Source organism: Hypomesus nipponensis, chromosome 26 (genome assembly GCF_054491055.1).
Source record: "Hypomesus nipponensis isolate SF chromosome 26, ASM5449105v1, whole genome shotgun sequence".
Classification (NCBI taxonomy): Eukaryota; Metazoa; Chordata; class Actinopteri; order Osmeriformes; family Osmeridae; genus Hypomesus; species Hypomesus nipponensis.
In genome coordinates, this window is record NC_140386.1 from 9,316,738 (window position 1) to 9,331,609 (window position 14,872).

The 14,872-nt window shown below is 54.3% G+C and overlaps 1 protein-coding gene across 7 annotated transcripts in view; it reads left to right on the top strand.

Annotated features, from left to right (window-relative positions):
• The window catches only part of pde4dip (phosphodiesterase 4D interacting protein), a 57,499-nt gene that overhangs the window by 40,389 nt on the left and 2,238 nt on the right, over window positions 1-14,872 (top strand). For 3 of the 7 annotated variants that reach the window (XM_084692661.1, XM_084692662.1, XM_084692656.1), the window contains 22 exons: window positions 613-713; window positions 884-1,062; window positions 1,191-1,527; window positions 1,638-1,818; window positions 2,093-2,209; window positions 2,439-2,883; window positions 4,012-4,247; window positions 4,600-4,654; window positions 8,094-8,341; window positions 8,599-8,739; window positions 9,024-9,236; window positions 10,316-10,615; window positions 10,715-10,846; window positions 11,127-11,246; window positions 11,645-11,834; window positions 11,938-12,194; window positions 12,305-12,400; window positions 12,491-12,684; window positions 12,864-13,007; window positions 13,156-13,294; window positions 13,745-13,791; window positions 14,090-14,177. In XM_084692661.1, coding sequence (XP_084548787.1) covers window positions 613-713; window positions 884-1,062; window positions 1,191-1,527; window positions 1,638-1,818; window positions 2,093-2,209; window positions 2,439-2,883; window positions 4,012-4,247; window positions 4,600-4,654; window positions 8,094-8,341; window positions 8,599-8,739; window positions 9,024-9,236; window positions 10,316-10,615; window positions 10,715-10,846; window positions 11,127-11,246; window positions 11,645-11,834; window positions 11,938-12,194; window positions 12,305-12,400; window positions 12,491-12,684; window positions 12,864-13,007; window positions 13,156-13,294; window positions 13,745-13,791; window positions 14,090-14,177 — 3,960 coding nt within the window. The remainder of the gene's footprint in view (window positions 1-612; window positions 714-883; window positions 1,063-1,190; window positions 1,528-1,637; window positions 1,819-2,092; window positions 2,210-2,438; window positions 2,884-4,011; window positions 4,248-4,599; window positions 4,655-8,093; window positions 8,342-8,598; window positions 8,740-9,023; window positions 9,237-10,315; window positions 10,616-10,714; window positions 10,847-11,126; window positions 11,247-11,644; window positions 11,835-11,937; window positions 12,195-12,304; window positions 12,401-12,490; window positions 12,685-12,863; window positions 13,008-13,155; window positions 13,295-13,744; window positions 13,792-14,089; window positions 14,178-14,872) is intronic. The other 4 variants (XM_084692658.1, XM_084692659.1, XM_084692657.1 and 1 more) reach the window with 4 other exon arrangements.

The following is a 14,872-nucleotide window of genomic DNA, read 5'->3' on the forward strand; positions in this document are numbered from 1 at the left end:
AATCCAAGTATGATTGACACATTCTATTTAAATCTCTTCTCTATTCCTTATCATCTTTTGGCAGCTGCACATGTTGTGCTTTAACACAAAATGGCCCAAATGGGACCGTTTGATTCAAACCCCCTGTCAACAGTAAACTGTTGGAGGAGCTAGAGAGCAAAGTCTACCTCTCAGCCCTGTCTTCACTGCGGAGGGACTACTCTAAAGGAAAGGTTTGAGCATGTCTGAGATCAGACATGAGATCCGATCAGCTCTTCCTGTGAGACGCTGCAGCTGATCCACAGTCAGTTTTATCCTCCATCAAAGGCTGAGGTTTAGAAACTCAGCTGATCTCAGATCAGGGCTTTGTAATTAAAACGTTTAGCGGGTAACAGACAGGGAACAGCTACAATCTACGACCTCTTACGTGATCTGCTCAGATCTAGCATGTTGCCACGCATTCATTTCTCACAGTCTAAAAGCAGTTGTCTTCGCGTTGGGATAGTGGTAGGAACAATCTTTTTTGAACGGTTGCTGAATTGTGCTCAGGCAAATGGATGGATGAATATTAAAGCATGAATAGGCGTTGTGTGTGTGAGGGTGCTTGTTCACGTGCTTGCTCTGTGTGTCTAGGACCGAGCACAGAGGAGGAGGATGATGTCACCAGCGAGTATGCAGACAGCATCGAGGAAGAGCAGGAGAAGGTGACGGCTCGGACACTCAGCAACATGCAGGTACTGTGGTGACATCCACGTCCACAGGAAACTTGATGCTTTTTAATGACCGTTTACAAAACGTGACATTTCTCTTATTATTCTCCTATTCTGCAGTGAAGAAGAACAAACAGTTTTACACTCAATGTTGCAACACTTGACATTCCCCCTTATCCCTTACGTCCAATCAGATCCCAGATCGGTGTGGAGGACCGGGGAAGGGGAAGCTATCCCAGGATGCAGCAGGGGAGGGCCAGGGGCTGGTGGAGGTGAAGCAGCTGGTGGAGCAGAAGAGGGTGGTGGAGAGAGAGCTGGGGGAGCTGAAGGCTCAGCTGGAGAAGGCTGGCTTCTCCTCTCTGTCCCAGATGAGGTGAGGCCGCCGGAAGACGATCTCCGCCAGACACCGTGACCTTTGCTGCGTAGCGATATACGTCTGCACCAACTGGACCCTAACGATCTGTGGCGTGTGTTTGGTTTGTCCCTCTTCTCCCTCCGTAGGAAAGCCTTGTTCAGCCTGCGGGAGGAGAACGACCAGCTCAAGAAGCGCCAGTCGACAGAGAGAGACCAGAGGGAGGAGCAGACAATCCCGCAGGAGGAGGAAGAGGAGGAAGAGGAGGAAGAGGAGGAAGAGGAGGAGTTGGATCTGGACTTGGAGGAGGAGGAGGAGGAGGAAGAGGAGGTGGGGAGTTCGGAGCGATGGGAGGCCCACGATGAGGCGTGTCCACCCCAGGGAGGGCGTGGCCCCCTGGCCCAGCTGAGAGGCAGCCTGGGGCAGAGGGGGAGCACCAGGCCTCTGGCTCTGGACCTCGGAGCGCTGCTGGCACACTCCTCGCAGGTAGGGGGCGCTCTAACATACACCAATACAGGATATCACTGTAGAAACACACACAAAAAAGTGAGAGTTCGGAGGTGGACATTCACGTTTGTCCTTCTCCCGTGTGCCAGGAGGATGACCTGGAGACGGAGATAGCAGGCAGCCGCCAGCAGAGGGCGCTGGAGTCTGAGGCGTGCGTGGAAGCGCTGCGTCTGCAGCACCAGAGCAGGGAGCTGCAGGAGAGGCTCATGGTGTCTGAAGCCACCGTGCACGCCCAGGCAGAGCAGCTGAAGGACTACAGAGAGCTGCTGAGTGAGCTCACACACCCACACTCACACACACACACACACACACACACACTCACACACTCACTCACTCACACACACACACACACACACACACACACTCACACACACACACTCACACACACACACACACACACACTCACACACACACAGGCTTTGGTTCCTCCTCACACACTCACTCACTCATTCACTCACACACACACACTCACACACACACTGACTGTATGCACACATGTACACACACCGACTCTTAGTGTGTGTGGTTGTGTCGTCCCTCCCAGCGGAGACGTCCGTGCAGCAGGACAGTAAGCAGGTCCAGGTGGACCTGCAGGACATGGGCTACGAGACGTGCGGGCGCAGTGAGAACGAGGCAGAGAGGGAGGACGCCAGCAGCCCCGGTAACCGCCATGACTCAGACCCACCACTAGAGGGGGGCGAGGAGCTTGAGGAAGAGCACAGGGCTAAACACATTCTGTTAGGAGTTGGTGTGTGGATCCTTTGTCTGACTAGTGTTCCACCGCCCCCTCCTGACCCCCCCCCCTCTCTCTCTCTCTCTCTCTCTCTCTCTCTCTCTGTCTCTCTCTCTACCTCTCTCTCTCTCTCTGTCTCTCTCTCTCTCTCTCTTAGAGTTTGACGACCTGGAGATGTGCACCTCTCTCGAGTGCGGTTCCCAGTGGTGGCCCGCCCCGGCGCATCACGGGAAAGCGGCGCGAGCGGGCGAGGACGTGTCGTCCCTCCAGAGGGTGGTGGAAGACCTCCGCTCCCAGCTCGCACGCTCCCAGACGGCCGTCAGGGGCCTCCACAACCGCCTGCTCTCCGCCTCCACCGCCTCCAGCCAGGTCGGAGCCTCCACCCCCCGCAGGGTCAACTGGGGAACCCAGGCCTCGCCCTCCCAGAGCGGGCCGGAGGAGGACGAGGGCTGGCAGTCCTCCGACGGAGGCGTGGGGCCCTCCCCTCGACACCCTGGCCCAGACAGGGACCTGCAGGAGCTACTGACTCGGGTGGGCGCCCTGGAGGACCAGCTGAGGAAGGGCCAAGGCCCCCTGGAGGTCCCACAGGAGGGCAAGGCCCGGTAGGTTGGCATCGCTATAGCGACCCCTGCATGTCTTTACTTTTAACCGACCGAGTACCATCAGAAACGATGGCGATCCCTTGTCTGGCGCTTGATTGTTCTTGCCTGACGCGATTGGCGAACGTCAGCGCAAGCTGCAAGAACATTTTCAGTGTCGAACGATCGAACTATCAAATTTTAAACGTGATCAAATACATGACAGGATATGAAACAGTTGCAGCCGAGAGTTGGAGTGTCTCTGGTACAGAAAACGACCCCCTCCATTCTCCTGTGTATCCATGTGAAGCGCACTGCTCCAGATTGCCAGTCAGAGAGAGGCCATGGGGGGAGGGGGGCTTTGGGGGCGCAGGGCGGGGCTGCGGCAGGGGGGGAGGGTAAGGGAGAGTCACTACACCGACCGGACAGAGAGGGTGCTGGAGGACAGGCGGGGCAGACGCCCCCCTCTGACACATCGATGTCCTTGCGTGCCTTCGCCCTGGGGGAGAGGGTTTGGAAGCGGTGCTGTGTCATGATTTGGGTTAGATGGATGATGAGGCTGTGGAATAGCCGGTGCATCTGGTCTAGCCTTGACCCAGCTCATCACCAGTCAGCAGCAAGCACAGAAATAACTCCAGATCCCTGAACTCATGTTGACTCACGGCCCGAATACAGGATAAATGATCCACGTCAAAATTATACGTGACTTTTGGTTAAACTGTCAATGTAGCTAATGCTCCAATATTTCTTCCTCTCCCGCCTTCTTTCTCTTTCTCTCTCTCATCCCTCCCTCACACTCTCTCATCCCTCTCTTTCTCCCCCCTCTCTCTCCCCTCCCTTATCCTTCTCTCTCTTTTCTCCCCCTCCTTCTCTTGTCCTTCACTCATTCATCTCTCTCTCTCTCCCTCTCTCTCTCTCTCTCTCTCTCTCTCTCTCTCTCTCTCTCTCTCTCTCTCTCTCCCTCTCTCTCCCTCTCTCTCTCTCCCTCTCTCTCTCTCCCTCTCTCTCTCTCTCTCTCTCTCTCTCTCTCTCTCTCTCTCTCTCTCTCTCCCTCTCTCTCTCTCCCTCTCTCTCTCTCCCTCTCTCTCTCTCCCTCTCTCTCTCTCCCCCTCTCCCCCCTCCCTCTCTCCCTGACCCCCTGACCCCTCGTAGGAAGTTTGACACCCTGATCCAGGCCCAGGCCCGTGAGCTGTCCGCCCTTCGGCAGCGCGTGCGGGAGGGCCTCGCCGTGTGTCACATCCTGACTCAGCACCTGGGCGACACCACCAAGGCCTTCGAGGAGCTGCTGAGAGCCAACGACATAGACTACTACATGGGGCAGAGCTTCAGGGAGCAGCTGGCCCAGAGCTCCGCCCTGGCGCAGAGGGTGGGCACCAAGATCAGCGGGCGTGAGTGGCACGCACACACACGCGCGCAGATGCACACACACAACACACACACACACAGATGCATACACACACACATGCAGATGCACACACACACAGATTCATACACACACACACAGATGCATACACACACACACACTCACGCAGATGCACACACACACACGCCCGGAAGACACAGCCACGCTTAACACATTACGATGTGCTCATATATCTTGTCATGTACAAAGACACGTGGATATGTGCTACATAAAGCGTACAAATCAACAATGAATGCTTGTCTTGTAATGGAATCTTTGATGTTATGTAAGGGGGATAGAATGGATATTTATTATTGTTGTTTGTTTTTGCCCTAAAGGAGATCATCCAGAGCTTTCTACTGATAAAACCAGTCCTGAGCTGATAGCCATTCGGTCAGTCCTAATTTACATCCTAGATGTTTGTTTGTGTGTGTGTGTGTGTGTGTGTGTGTGAGAGAACTGAATCACTGCACCCATCAGATTTCAGCCGTTGGAAAGTATTGAACAGTGTCTGTTTCATGTGTGATCCCTGGAGGGGGTAGAGAGTGATCAGTGACAGTCGTTAACTCAGTACGCTGCTGGGGTCTGTCAGGCTGAAGAGATCGATGACAGGCCGGGCAGGGAGCAGGTGGAAGCGTCACAACACCATCACAGAGCCCTCTCTGGTGGGGCTGCTGTGGATGGGTGAAACTCTGTCGCAACAAATTCTCTGTTTCGCTCCTCGGGTTAATGGTATGTTCTGTGGTCTAATGTTAGACGTGTGTTGGATGGATATGTTGCGTTCCCGGTACTGTGTGAGTCAGGGGCTAGCTGGGTGATGTCACTGTGATGTCACCGTGATGTCATCGCATTACAAAGCAGCGCTGCTGGCAGTGTAATCAGGATGAAAGAGACGTGATTGGTCGAACCCCTCTTGCCCTCCCTCTGCCGTCCTTCTCATCGCCGTGGCAGCAGACACAGACCGCCCTGGGGGAGTTGGGGGGGGGGGGGGGGTTGACCGAGATTGTGTGTGTGTTTGTGTGGGGGTGCAGGGAGAGGGGGTAGAGAGAGAGAGGGAGAGAGAGAGAGGAGAGAGAGAGAGAGAGAGAGAGAGAGAGAGAGGAAAGAGAGGGAAAGAGAGGGAGAGAGAGGGAGAGGGAGGGGGAGGGAGGGGGAGCCCTGCAGTAGTCCCACACAGATGGCCAGCCAGATGTAAAGGACTTAAACATGTTTTAGTGCCAGTCGTCTCATTCAGGCTGAGCCAGTACTGACCCATCAGATCTGTATTGATTTTCTTCTCTTGCCTCTGCGTGTGCATGTATACGTGGGTACATAATGAAGTTAAGTTACATTTGATAGTGTGTTCCATGTGAGAAAGGTTGCCTGTGTGTGTGACTGCTCTGTGAGGCTCTTGCTCTGGCCTCCAGGCTCAGAGCAGAGTGTTAACATGAACACTAATCAGGTTAAGATATTAAGACCTCGCGGGAGAGGGAAATAGGTCAGGAGCAGCTACTGTAGAGAGAGACAGAGAGAGAGAGAGAGAGAGACAGAGAGAGAGAGAGAGAGAGAGAGAGAGAGAGAGAGAGAGAGAGAGAGAGAGAGAGAGAGAGAGAGAGAGAGAGAGACAGACAGAGAGAGAGAGAGAGAGAGAAGGGGGCGGGATGGAGGGCAGCACAGAGCGTCACTCTGCCTCCCAGCAGCTCCACAGTGTGGTGTAGCTCCAGTCCTCAGCCCGTCCAGGCTGCAGTAGGAACATGACAGAGAGAGAGTGGAGCAGCACGCGGCCAGGAGAGGATTACTACACCCCAGCAGCACCAGCTAGTGAAAACGTGAGGCTGTGTCCGGGTCACCAGGAGTGCACTTCACAAGCCTGGATCTTGACAAGGGAAACCATTTCTCTCAGGCTTTTCTAAAAAAACCCAGCTGGATTCCTCCCCCCGCCACCCTCCATTGACTAACCTTCACGACTGCACAGAAGAAAAGATTGGGAATATTGTTTTATGGAGAACGGATGGATGCAAATCCTTTTCAAGTCCCCTCACTGCCCTCTTTGCCATCTCCTGTCCTCCTGTTTCTGGAGCGCTGAGCGCTCACCCTGGGTTCAACGAGGCGTCTCCAGAACAGGGATCTGAAATTGGAGGTTAAATCATCCGTGACATAGTTTCACTATATCTTCAGAAACAGGGAGAACTTTGAGGCTTTCTTTGGGACTCCTTCTGAGGGTGAATACACACACACACACACTCACACACACACACACACACACTCACACACACACACACACACACAAACGCACACACACACTCACACACACACACACACACACAAACGCACACACACTCACACACACACACACTCACACACACTCACACGCACACACACACACACACTCACTCACAGGGGAGACCCAAAAGATCAACCTCACGGTCTAATCTAGGGATTTAACCTGCATTTCACCTGATTACTGGGGACTGGACTGTCAACCCCCCTCCTCCATCCTTCTGTCGCTCCCCCTCTCCGCCCCACTCCCCGCGAGCCAGGATCACAACCTCGGTATTAAGCTAATGAGCGTTGCCCGGTGACTGTGGAACCCCGGCTGAGAGGTGTTGCCACGGTGACGGCCCCTGAAGAGGACGGTTTGTCCCGGGAGCTCCCGGAGAACCAGGCGGTGGAGGGGAGGGCCCAGGATGCCAGAGCTCTAGCCCAGGGAGGGAGGCCTTTGCTGGGGCAGGCAAGCCGGACGAGCGGGGGACCCATGGCTCCCCTGTGGAAGGGTATGCTGTCGAAGAGCAGCCCTCTGTACAGAGACTCGCTCTTCTCCTTCTCCTTGTGGGAGTGCCGGGGGCAGGAGAGGGAGCTGGTCCTGCTGAAGAAGCACATGGACAGAGAGAGGAGAGCTCTGCTCACACAACTGGAGAAGTAAGGAGAGAGACAGAGAGACAGAGAGAGACAGAGAGAGAGAGAGAGAGAGAGAGAGAGAGAGAGGGAGAGAGGGAGAGAGAGAGGGAGAGGGAGAGGGAGAGGGAGAGGGAGAGGGAGAGGGGGAGGGGGAGGGGGAGGGGGAGGGGGGAGGGGGTGTATGTGTGTTTGTATAAGTGTGTGTCTGTGACTGTGTGTGATCAGCCGGGAATTGGTTTAGTCTGGCGACCTTCGTCCTAGCATTCGGAAGCTATCATCCACTATTAATTAATTCAGCTGAGAGGGACAATCTGGCTGGGCTGTGTGTGTAGCCTCTGTCATTGATTTTGTGTGTGTGTGTGTTTGTGTGTATACCATATGTGAGTGTACGTAGATGTGAACATGTGTTCGGGCTCACAGACATTGTGGGTCTGTGTGTTGCCAGACTGTTTTCAATGCCTCATGTGTTGCTCTTCACAACAGCAACCTTTCACAGCAAGCCTGTGTGTTTGTGTATGTCCATGTGTGTGTGTGTGTGTGTGTGTGTGTGTGCGTGTGTGTGTTCATCTGTCTCTGCTGTTCTGCCACAGTGAGGCTGTAAGCAGCTTCTGCTCTGGGATCACAACACCAAGCCTCTTTTGTCTCTGAACAGGACAGCCTGAGTAAAGGCTTACACGCGCTTCTGTGCATCAGTTGGCTTCCCCCCTCGCTTCTGTGCATCAGTTGGTTTCCCCCGGTGTCGCAGCCAATACCGCTGACTCGTGTTGCGTGGCGGGGAGATTATTGGCTTGTTGTTATTGGCTGGTTATTAGAGTTGTTTTCCACAAGGCAGAGCAGCGGTGCCTCATCAGTGACATCGAAAAAAGGTTCCTTATGTGCGTGTGAGTTTGGGGCTGAGTAAGGGGGTTTGGAAGAAGGAAAAGGTCATTGATCGTGTCTCTCTCTATGTGTGTAGGCTAAGTGAAGAACTCCAGCAAAAGGATAAAGTGATAGAATCCCTCCGGACCAAACTCCAGAGTCAGCCTCGCTCCGACACGCCTTGCAGCAGTCACGCCCTCTCGGAGACCACCGACCAATCAGACCGCATCTCCTTCGTGTCGGACGAACAGGGCTCCACCAACGAGGACCTGGAGCTGTGCTCCGAGATGGACGCGGCCAGCGAGTACGGCCAGGAAAAGGCACGCTCGTCCAGAGCGAGCGCAGGTAACACACACACACACATACACACACACACACACACACATACACACTGAGAGACAAACCCTTCCATGCCCTGAAGTTCACGATCCAAATTCACGCAAATCCTCAAATGTATATTACACTCAGCTGCTGTCGTTCCATCCATCCTTCCATCCATCCTTCCATCCATCCTTCCATCCATCCTTCCATCCATCCATCCTTCCATCCATCCATCCATCCATCCATCCATCCATCCCTCCCCATCCCTTGTTTCTTTGCAGATTTTCTCTCTCTCCGTGCCTCGGCGTCACACCAGCCCTCCATCCCTCCATCCCCCGCCTTATCCCACGACCCGCACTCCATCTGCCCTCCCAGCATGCATTGCCCTCCGCACAGCCCAGCGGACATGCAGGGCCTGCCAGGTAGCGGGGACGAGGGGAGGGCTGGTTATGTTACGTTAAACAGCCCATGGCTCCGGTAGAACGGTTGAGTCATTGTCTGATCGTGTCCATCAGGATATCAACAAGCGTTTCTTTGTACTTTCCCTTGATTTCATCCCTCTCTCTCTTTGCAAATGTTATACCTGTTCTGTCTCTCTCCTTGTCTCAGTTCCCCCAGGTCATGTGACCTGTGTTTCCCTCGTTCCATCCTGTCTTCAACACCCTTCCATCATCCTCCTCCTCTCTCTGTTCCTCCATCTCTCCAGGCCTGCTCTCTGGGCCAGCTCCCAGTCTCCTCCCTGTCCCCCCGCAGTCCCCTTACCGCCCCCGCCCCCCCACCTCGAGGGCCGCCCTGACCTTTGACCCCCACACTGCCACCCTGAGGCCCCGTTACCATGGCAGCGGCCTGGGGGCCTTCTCCATGGCAGAGGTGCACCAGGAGTTGCAGATGCTGCAGAGGCAGCTGGGAGACTCAGAGCGTGCGTTCCGACGCGTGTGTGTGTGTGTGTGTGCACTGCATGGAGTGACAAACTCATTTCTTAGTCACGTTTTCAAATGATTAACTTTTCACAATAGCTACGAGTGCCAAAATAATGGCCAAAGCCTGTAATCCATCGTGTGAGTCACGTGATCAAGGCCAGTGAAGCGGTACATGAGTGTGTGTAATGCGGTACACGTGTGTGTGCGTGATGAGGGAGAGAGAGAGAAGGGAGGAAAGAGAAAGATAGATGGGGAGAGAGAGAAAGCATGGATGAGAAGGAGAGGAGGATGAGAGAGAGAGAAAGAGAGGGCCGAGTGTAATTGAGCGAGGGTTGATGGGCTTTAAATCATGGCCTGTGGCAGGCTAATCTGAAGAGCACTAATTACCCTCCTCTCCTTTTCTTTGATCCATCCCGTCCCCCTCTCCTGACCCTACAGAACATCTACTGCTTCACTTCTTCTATCCCGTCTGTCTGTCTGTCCATGCGTGGTGTTCACTATTAACTCCATTGTTTTGAGAAGCTCAGATTTCAAATGGATCATTGCCCGATCACAGCTCTCTCTCTCTCTCTCTTTCTCTGCCTCGTATTCATCCTACTTTCTCTGTCTCTTTTTCTCTCTCTCTCTCTCTCTCTCTCTCTCTCTCTCTCTCTCTCTCTTTCTCTCTCTCTTTCTCTCTCTCTCTGCCTCGTATTCCTCCTACTTTCTCTCTCTCTCTCTCTCTCTCTCTCTCTCTCTCTCTCTCTCTCTCTCTCTCTCTCTCTCTCTCTGTCTCTCTCTCTCTCTCTCTCTCTCTCTCTCTCTCTCTCTGCCTCTGATTCACCCTACTTTCTCTCTCTCTCTCTCTCTCTCTCTCTCTCGCTCTCTCTGCCTCTGATTCACCCTACTTTCTCTCTCTCTCTCTTTCTCTCTCTCTCTGCCTCTGATTCACCCTACTTTCTCTCTCTCTCTGGCATGCTCTTTTCCCTCGTCTAAGATCTGAATGTCACTGATTGGACGTCCGTCACTGCCATCAGACAGCCATGAGCAGCTGGCCAATGCAGCTTTCATATGTTCATGTTTCCTGTTCCTGTTCCAGGGTATTCCATGCCCCAGACCAAGGCTTTCCAAGGCTTCCCTCCAACACTACACAACGCCCAGGCCGACCCCACCGGCTTCCTGCCCCTGTCTTACCCTCCCTACCACCCCGCCCACCTCGGTGGCGCCCACGCCGGTCTGAACGCCGGTCTGAACGCCAGCCCAGCCACGAAGCCAGGGCCCAGCCTGCTGGAGAGCAGTGCATTGTGGGAGACGACCTACGGGGCGCCGCCGAGAGAGAGAGTCGGGGTTGACGTGTCGTCGGGGTCTTCCGGGTACCAATCAGGAAACAGCCATACAGGTACCGTGACAACAGGGACCTCATACACACATACGATTCATAATATATGTGTTATCCCGAAGAGTGTTTGACTTTGTGTGTGTGTGTGTGTGTCTGCAGGCTCGGAGCTGATGAAAGAGCACCTGAGAGAGATTCGTAACCTGCGTCAGCGTCTGGAGGACTCCATCCAGACCAACGACCGTCTCCGCCAGCAGCTGGAGGAGAGGCTGGCCACCGCTACCAGGGAGAACGGTACGATCTACCACCACCTTCACACTGAGCTGAATACTTCACCTGGGTCTCGTGAGATCAGATCACCCAGGCCAGCTCTTCACAATCTCAGGATTACTGAAGACATCTTTTGTCCTCCTCCCCTTCATTCTCTTCCACCTTTTCATTCGCTTCCTCTCCTCCTCCCTCCTCACACCTCCTCCCTCCTCACATCTCCTCCTCCTCCTCACATCTCCTCCCTCCTCACATCTCCTCCTCCCTCCTCACACCTCCTCCTCCTCACACCTCCTCCTCCCCCCAGGTGCTCCCACCAACATCTACATCCAAGGATTGGACTCTGTCGGCCAGCTGTCCAATGAGATCCGAGCTCTGAAGGATGACAACCTCAGTCTCCAAGGCCAGCTCAAACAGGCCAGCAGAGGTACTGCGAACACGCCACACAAACACATCCTAAACATGCCACACAAACACATCCTAAACATGCCACACAAACACGTCCTCAACACGCCACACAAACACGTCCTCAACACGCCACACAAACACATCCTCAACACGCCACACAAACACATCCTCAACACGCCACACAAACACATCCTCAACACGCCACACAAACACATCCTCAACACGCCACACAAACACATCCTAAACACGCCACTCAAACAACAATCTTAAACAGGACAGAACTCTACTCATACACACTCCTACTCACAGCCTGTATCTCCTAACATTCTCATACTTTCTGAGTGGATACTTACTTATGTCTGGATGTTTCTGCGCTGGTGCACGAGTCCATCCTTCTCTTCTCATCCCCGTCCACAGAGGGGAGTAAGGAGGCGGAGCATCTGCGTGGGGCAGTGCTGATAGGACGGGCCCGACTGAAGGAGGTGGAGCTAGAGGCCGAGAGGTGGGCGGAGCAATGCAGGAGACTGCAGAGCCACGCCCAGACTCAGAGCCAGGAGATCACCCAGCTGAAACAGGAACGACTCGGCAACCAAGAGACCATCAACAGGTAGGGTGTGTGTGTGTGTGGGCATGTGTGTGGGCATGTGCGTGTGTGAGTGTACATAACTGTGTGTGTTTTACCAGTGTGTGTGTCTGTTGTGTTTGTGAAGGCTCCAGGAGGAGGTGACCCTGCAGCAGCAGCAGCTGTGCGAGGGGCGTGGCCTGGCCCAGTCCCTCCAGCGACAGCTCAACGCAAACCACCGAGGGGACGCCCTCCCCAGGGCCACGCCCCCTGGACCCCCAGGGAAGACCTCTCGCTCGGCCGAGTCCGTGACCTTTGACCCACGCGACCTCCAGGTCCAGTTGGAGCAGCAGCTGAGTGGCAGGCCGGGTCAGGGAGGCCACGCCAGGCGCATGCTCTCCCTCGGTGAGGGATTCTGGGAAATGCGGTCCCTAGTGTGCCACCACAGTTTGCGCGTCTGATAAGCGAGCTGGGCTGATTGTTTTTCTTCCCCTCCCTTCTTCCCTCCATCACAGAGACACTGGCCTCTCCCCCGGTCAGAGACATCGGCCTCTTCAGCCCCACCTCCCCCCTCTCCCCCCCTCTGAGACCAGAGGAGGCTACTGACAATGGTGAAGACCTACACACACACAAACACAGACAGACACAATGACACACACATGAGAACCCTTCTCACCGTTCCCCCGGTGCCTGTCCCCCAGAGGCTGGTTCGGCGGGCCAGGCTCCGGACGGCTCGTTCTCCAGCCGTAGCGGCCGCCACATGGTGGGCCACGTGGACGACTTCTCTGCTCTGCAGCAGCAGCTTCTGGAGGGCTGCGTTCTCATCCGCCAGCTGGAGACCACCCTCCGGTCCTCATCCGCCAGCCAGGCCCTGCTGGAGCTCAGCCTCGACAAGGTCAGGGGTCAGGTGGAGGATAAAGGAATCTGGAGTTCTAGTTTTAATTTATTTGTTCATTTTTTAATATTCTTTGTACTGGATTTTCTTCTGCCATATTGCCCAGAAATCATTTGACGGTGTGATTGTTTATGTTTTTGTGCTTTAAATGTTTCTTCTTGTGATTTTCACCCTTTTAGTCAGTGGACACAGGCTCTTTGAGGGACCTGCAGGCTAGCACTAAGACCCTGCGGCAGATTCTGGAGGAGGCCAGCTCCCTGCTCAGAATGTTCTGGAGGGCAGCCTTGCCCAGCAGGGAGGGACCCGGGCCTAGCACCAAGAAGGTCAGCACCACGTCTGGTTCTGCTGAATGATTGGTTTAGATGACCTAATGTGTGTTTGCGTGTCTGCTAATATTTCCATAACGTTTAAGTGAGCTTTGTTGTCATGTCCTCTGTGTGTGTCTGTATGTGTGTGTGTGTGTGTCTTTAGGAGCAGGCTCTGAGAGAGGAGATGAGCAGTCTGCGTGCGACGGTCTCGGAGCAGGAGGCGGCTCTGAGGGACGCCATGGACAGACTGAAGAGCTCCAACCGCACCAAAGACAGCATGGAGCACTTCATCGTCAGCCAGTGTGAGTGACTCTCACCTCCTCCTCTTCCCTCCTCTCACCTCTCTCTTCCCCCTCTCCCCTCCTCTCACCTCTCTCCTCCTCCTCTTCCGTCCTCTCACCTCATCCTCCCCTCCTCTCTCCTCTCTCTTCCTCCTTTTCCCTCCTCTCACCTCATCCTCCCCTCCTCTCACCTCTCTCCTCCTCCTCTTCCCTCCTCTCACCTCCTCCTCCCCTCCTCTCTCCTCCTTCCCTCCTCCCTCTCACCTCTTCTCACCCCCTCCTTCCCCTTCTACCTCCCCTTCCTCCTCTCTCTTCTCTTTCCTCCTCATTCTGTTTAGTACAGTCTGTTCTCTCTCTGTCTTTCTTTCTCCTTCTTTCATCATCTCTCTCTCTCTTTTGTGTGTTTGCTTGTGCGGTTGAGTGAAGCATGACGCAACAAAATGATGCTAATTTGTCGAACTCGTTTCGCAGTGTCAAGAACACGGGATGTCTTGAAGAAAGCCAAGACTAACTTACAGGTGAGGTCACACTTTCCTCCAGGTCTGACATGTTCTCAAGTTCTCTGACCTTTCAAGATGTTTCTAATCACATTTCCTTCACCCTGTAAAAATGAGTCAAGCCTGAAACACATATTCTGTCCAGACAATGGTTTAGAGGCCGAGAACCAGAATCAGTTACAATACTTTCATGAGCAAAGTAGCAATCCCCAGATGTCCTTTGAAAGTCCAGTTCCTCTCCCCTTTCTCTTACCCAATCTTCTCTCCCTACCCCTCCCTCTCTCCTCTGTTCTCACACATTCCTGATGAGATCTCTCAGGAGAACGAACTCAAGTTAGCCTCCCTTGGCCTCCCCTCCTCCCTTCCTCCTCCCTCCTCCTTTTCTGCGCGTCCTTGGGCGGGTAAAGGTACGACTCCTGGTTGAGTGTGCCAGTGCATGGATCAGCACCCATTTTCCCCTGTCTGCCTCTCATCAGAAAAGCCTAATACCCCAGCGAATACCTAATGCCCCAGCATTTAGCTAATACCCCAGCAAACACCCCAGGATACAGTAGAAACAGGCCCTCCAGTGGCAGCAAATGGTATTGCATGCGTCTCCTCATTCCATCTTTCATGGATTCAGCCCTGCGTAAGCTTAGCTGATGAGTGCAGCAGATATGTAATAATAATCTAAGACTGAAAAGTAGAAAACAGCCTCTGCTGCACCCCTGTCCTGTGTGTGTGTGTGTGTGTGTGTGTGTGTGTGTGTGTGTGTGTGTGTGCATGGGTGTGCACAAGTGTAAATAAATAACAAATGAAAAGGCATTACGACACACAGATACGGTAAGAAAACTGTATCTGAAATAGAGTTGAGGATAACCTGTGTGTCCCGTCCCTCGCCCCCTCCCCCCTCTCTCTCCCTTCTTCCTCCCCTCCCTCCCCCCTCTTCCTCCCCTCCTTCCCCCTCTTCCTCCCCTCCCTCCCCCCTCTTCCTCCCCTCCTTCCCCCTCTTCCTCCCCTCCCCTCTCCCTCTTCCTCCCCTCCCTCCCCCCTCTTCCTCCCCTCCCCCCTCTTCCTCCCCTCCCCTCCCCCTCTTCCTCCCCTCCCTCCCCCCTCTTCCTCC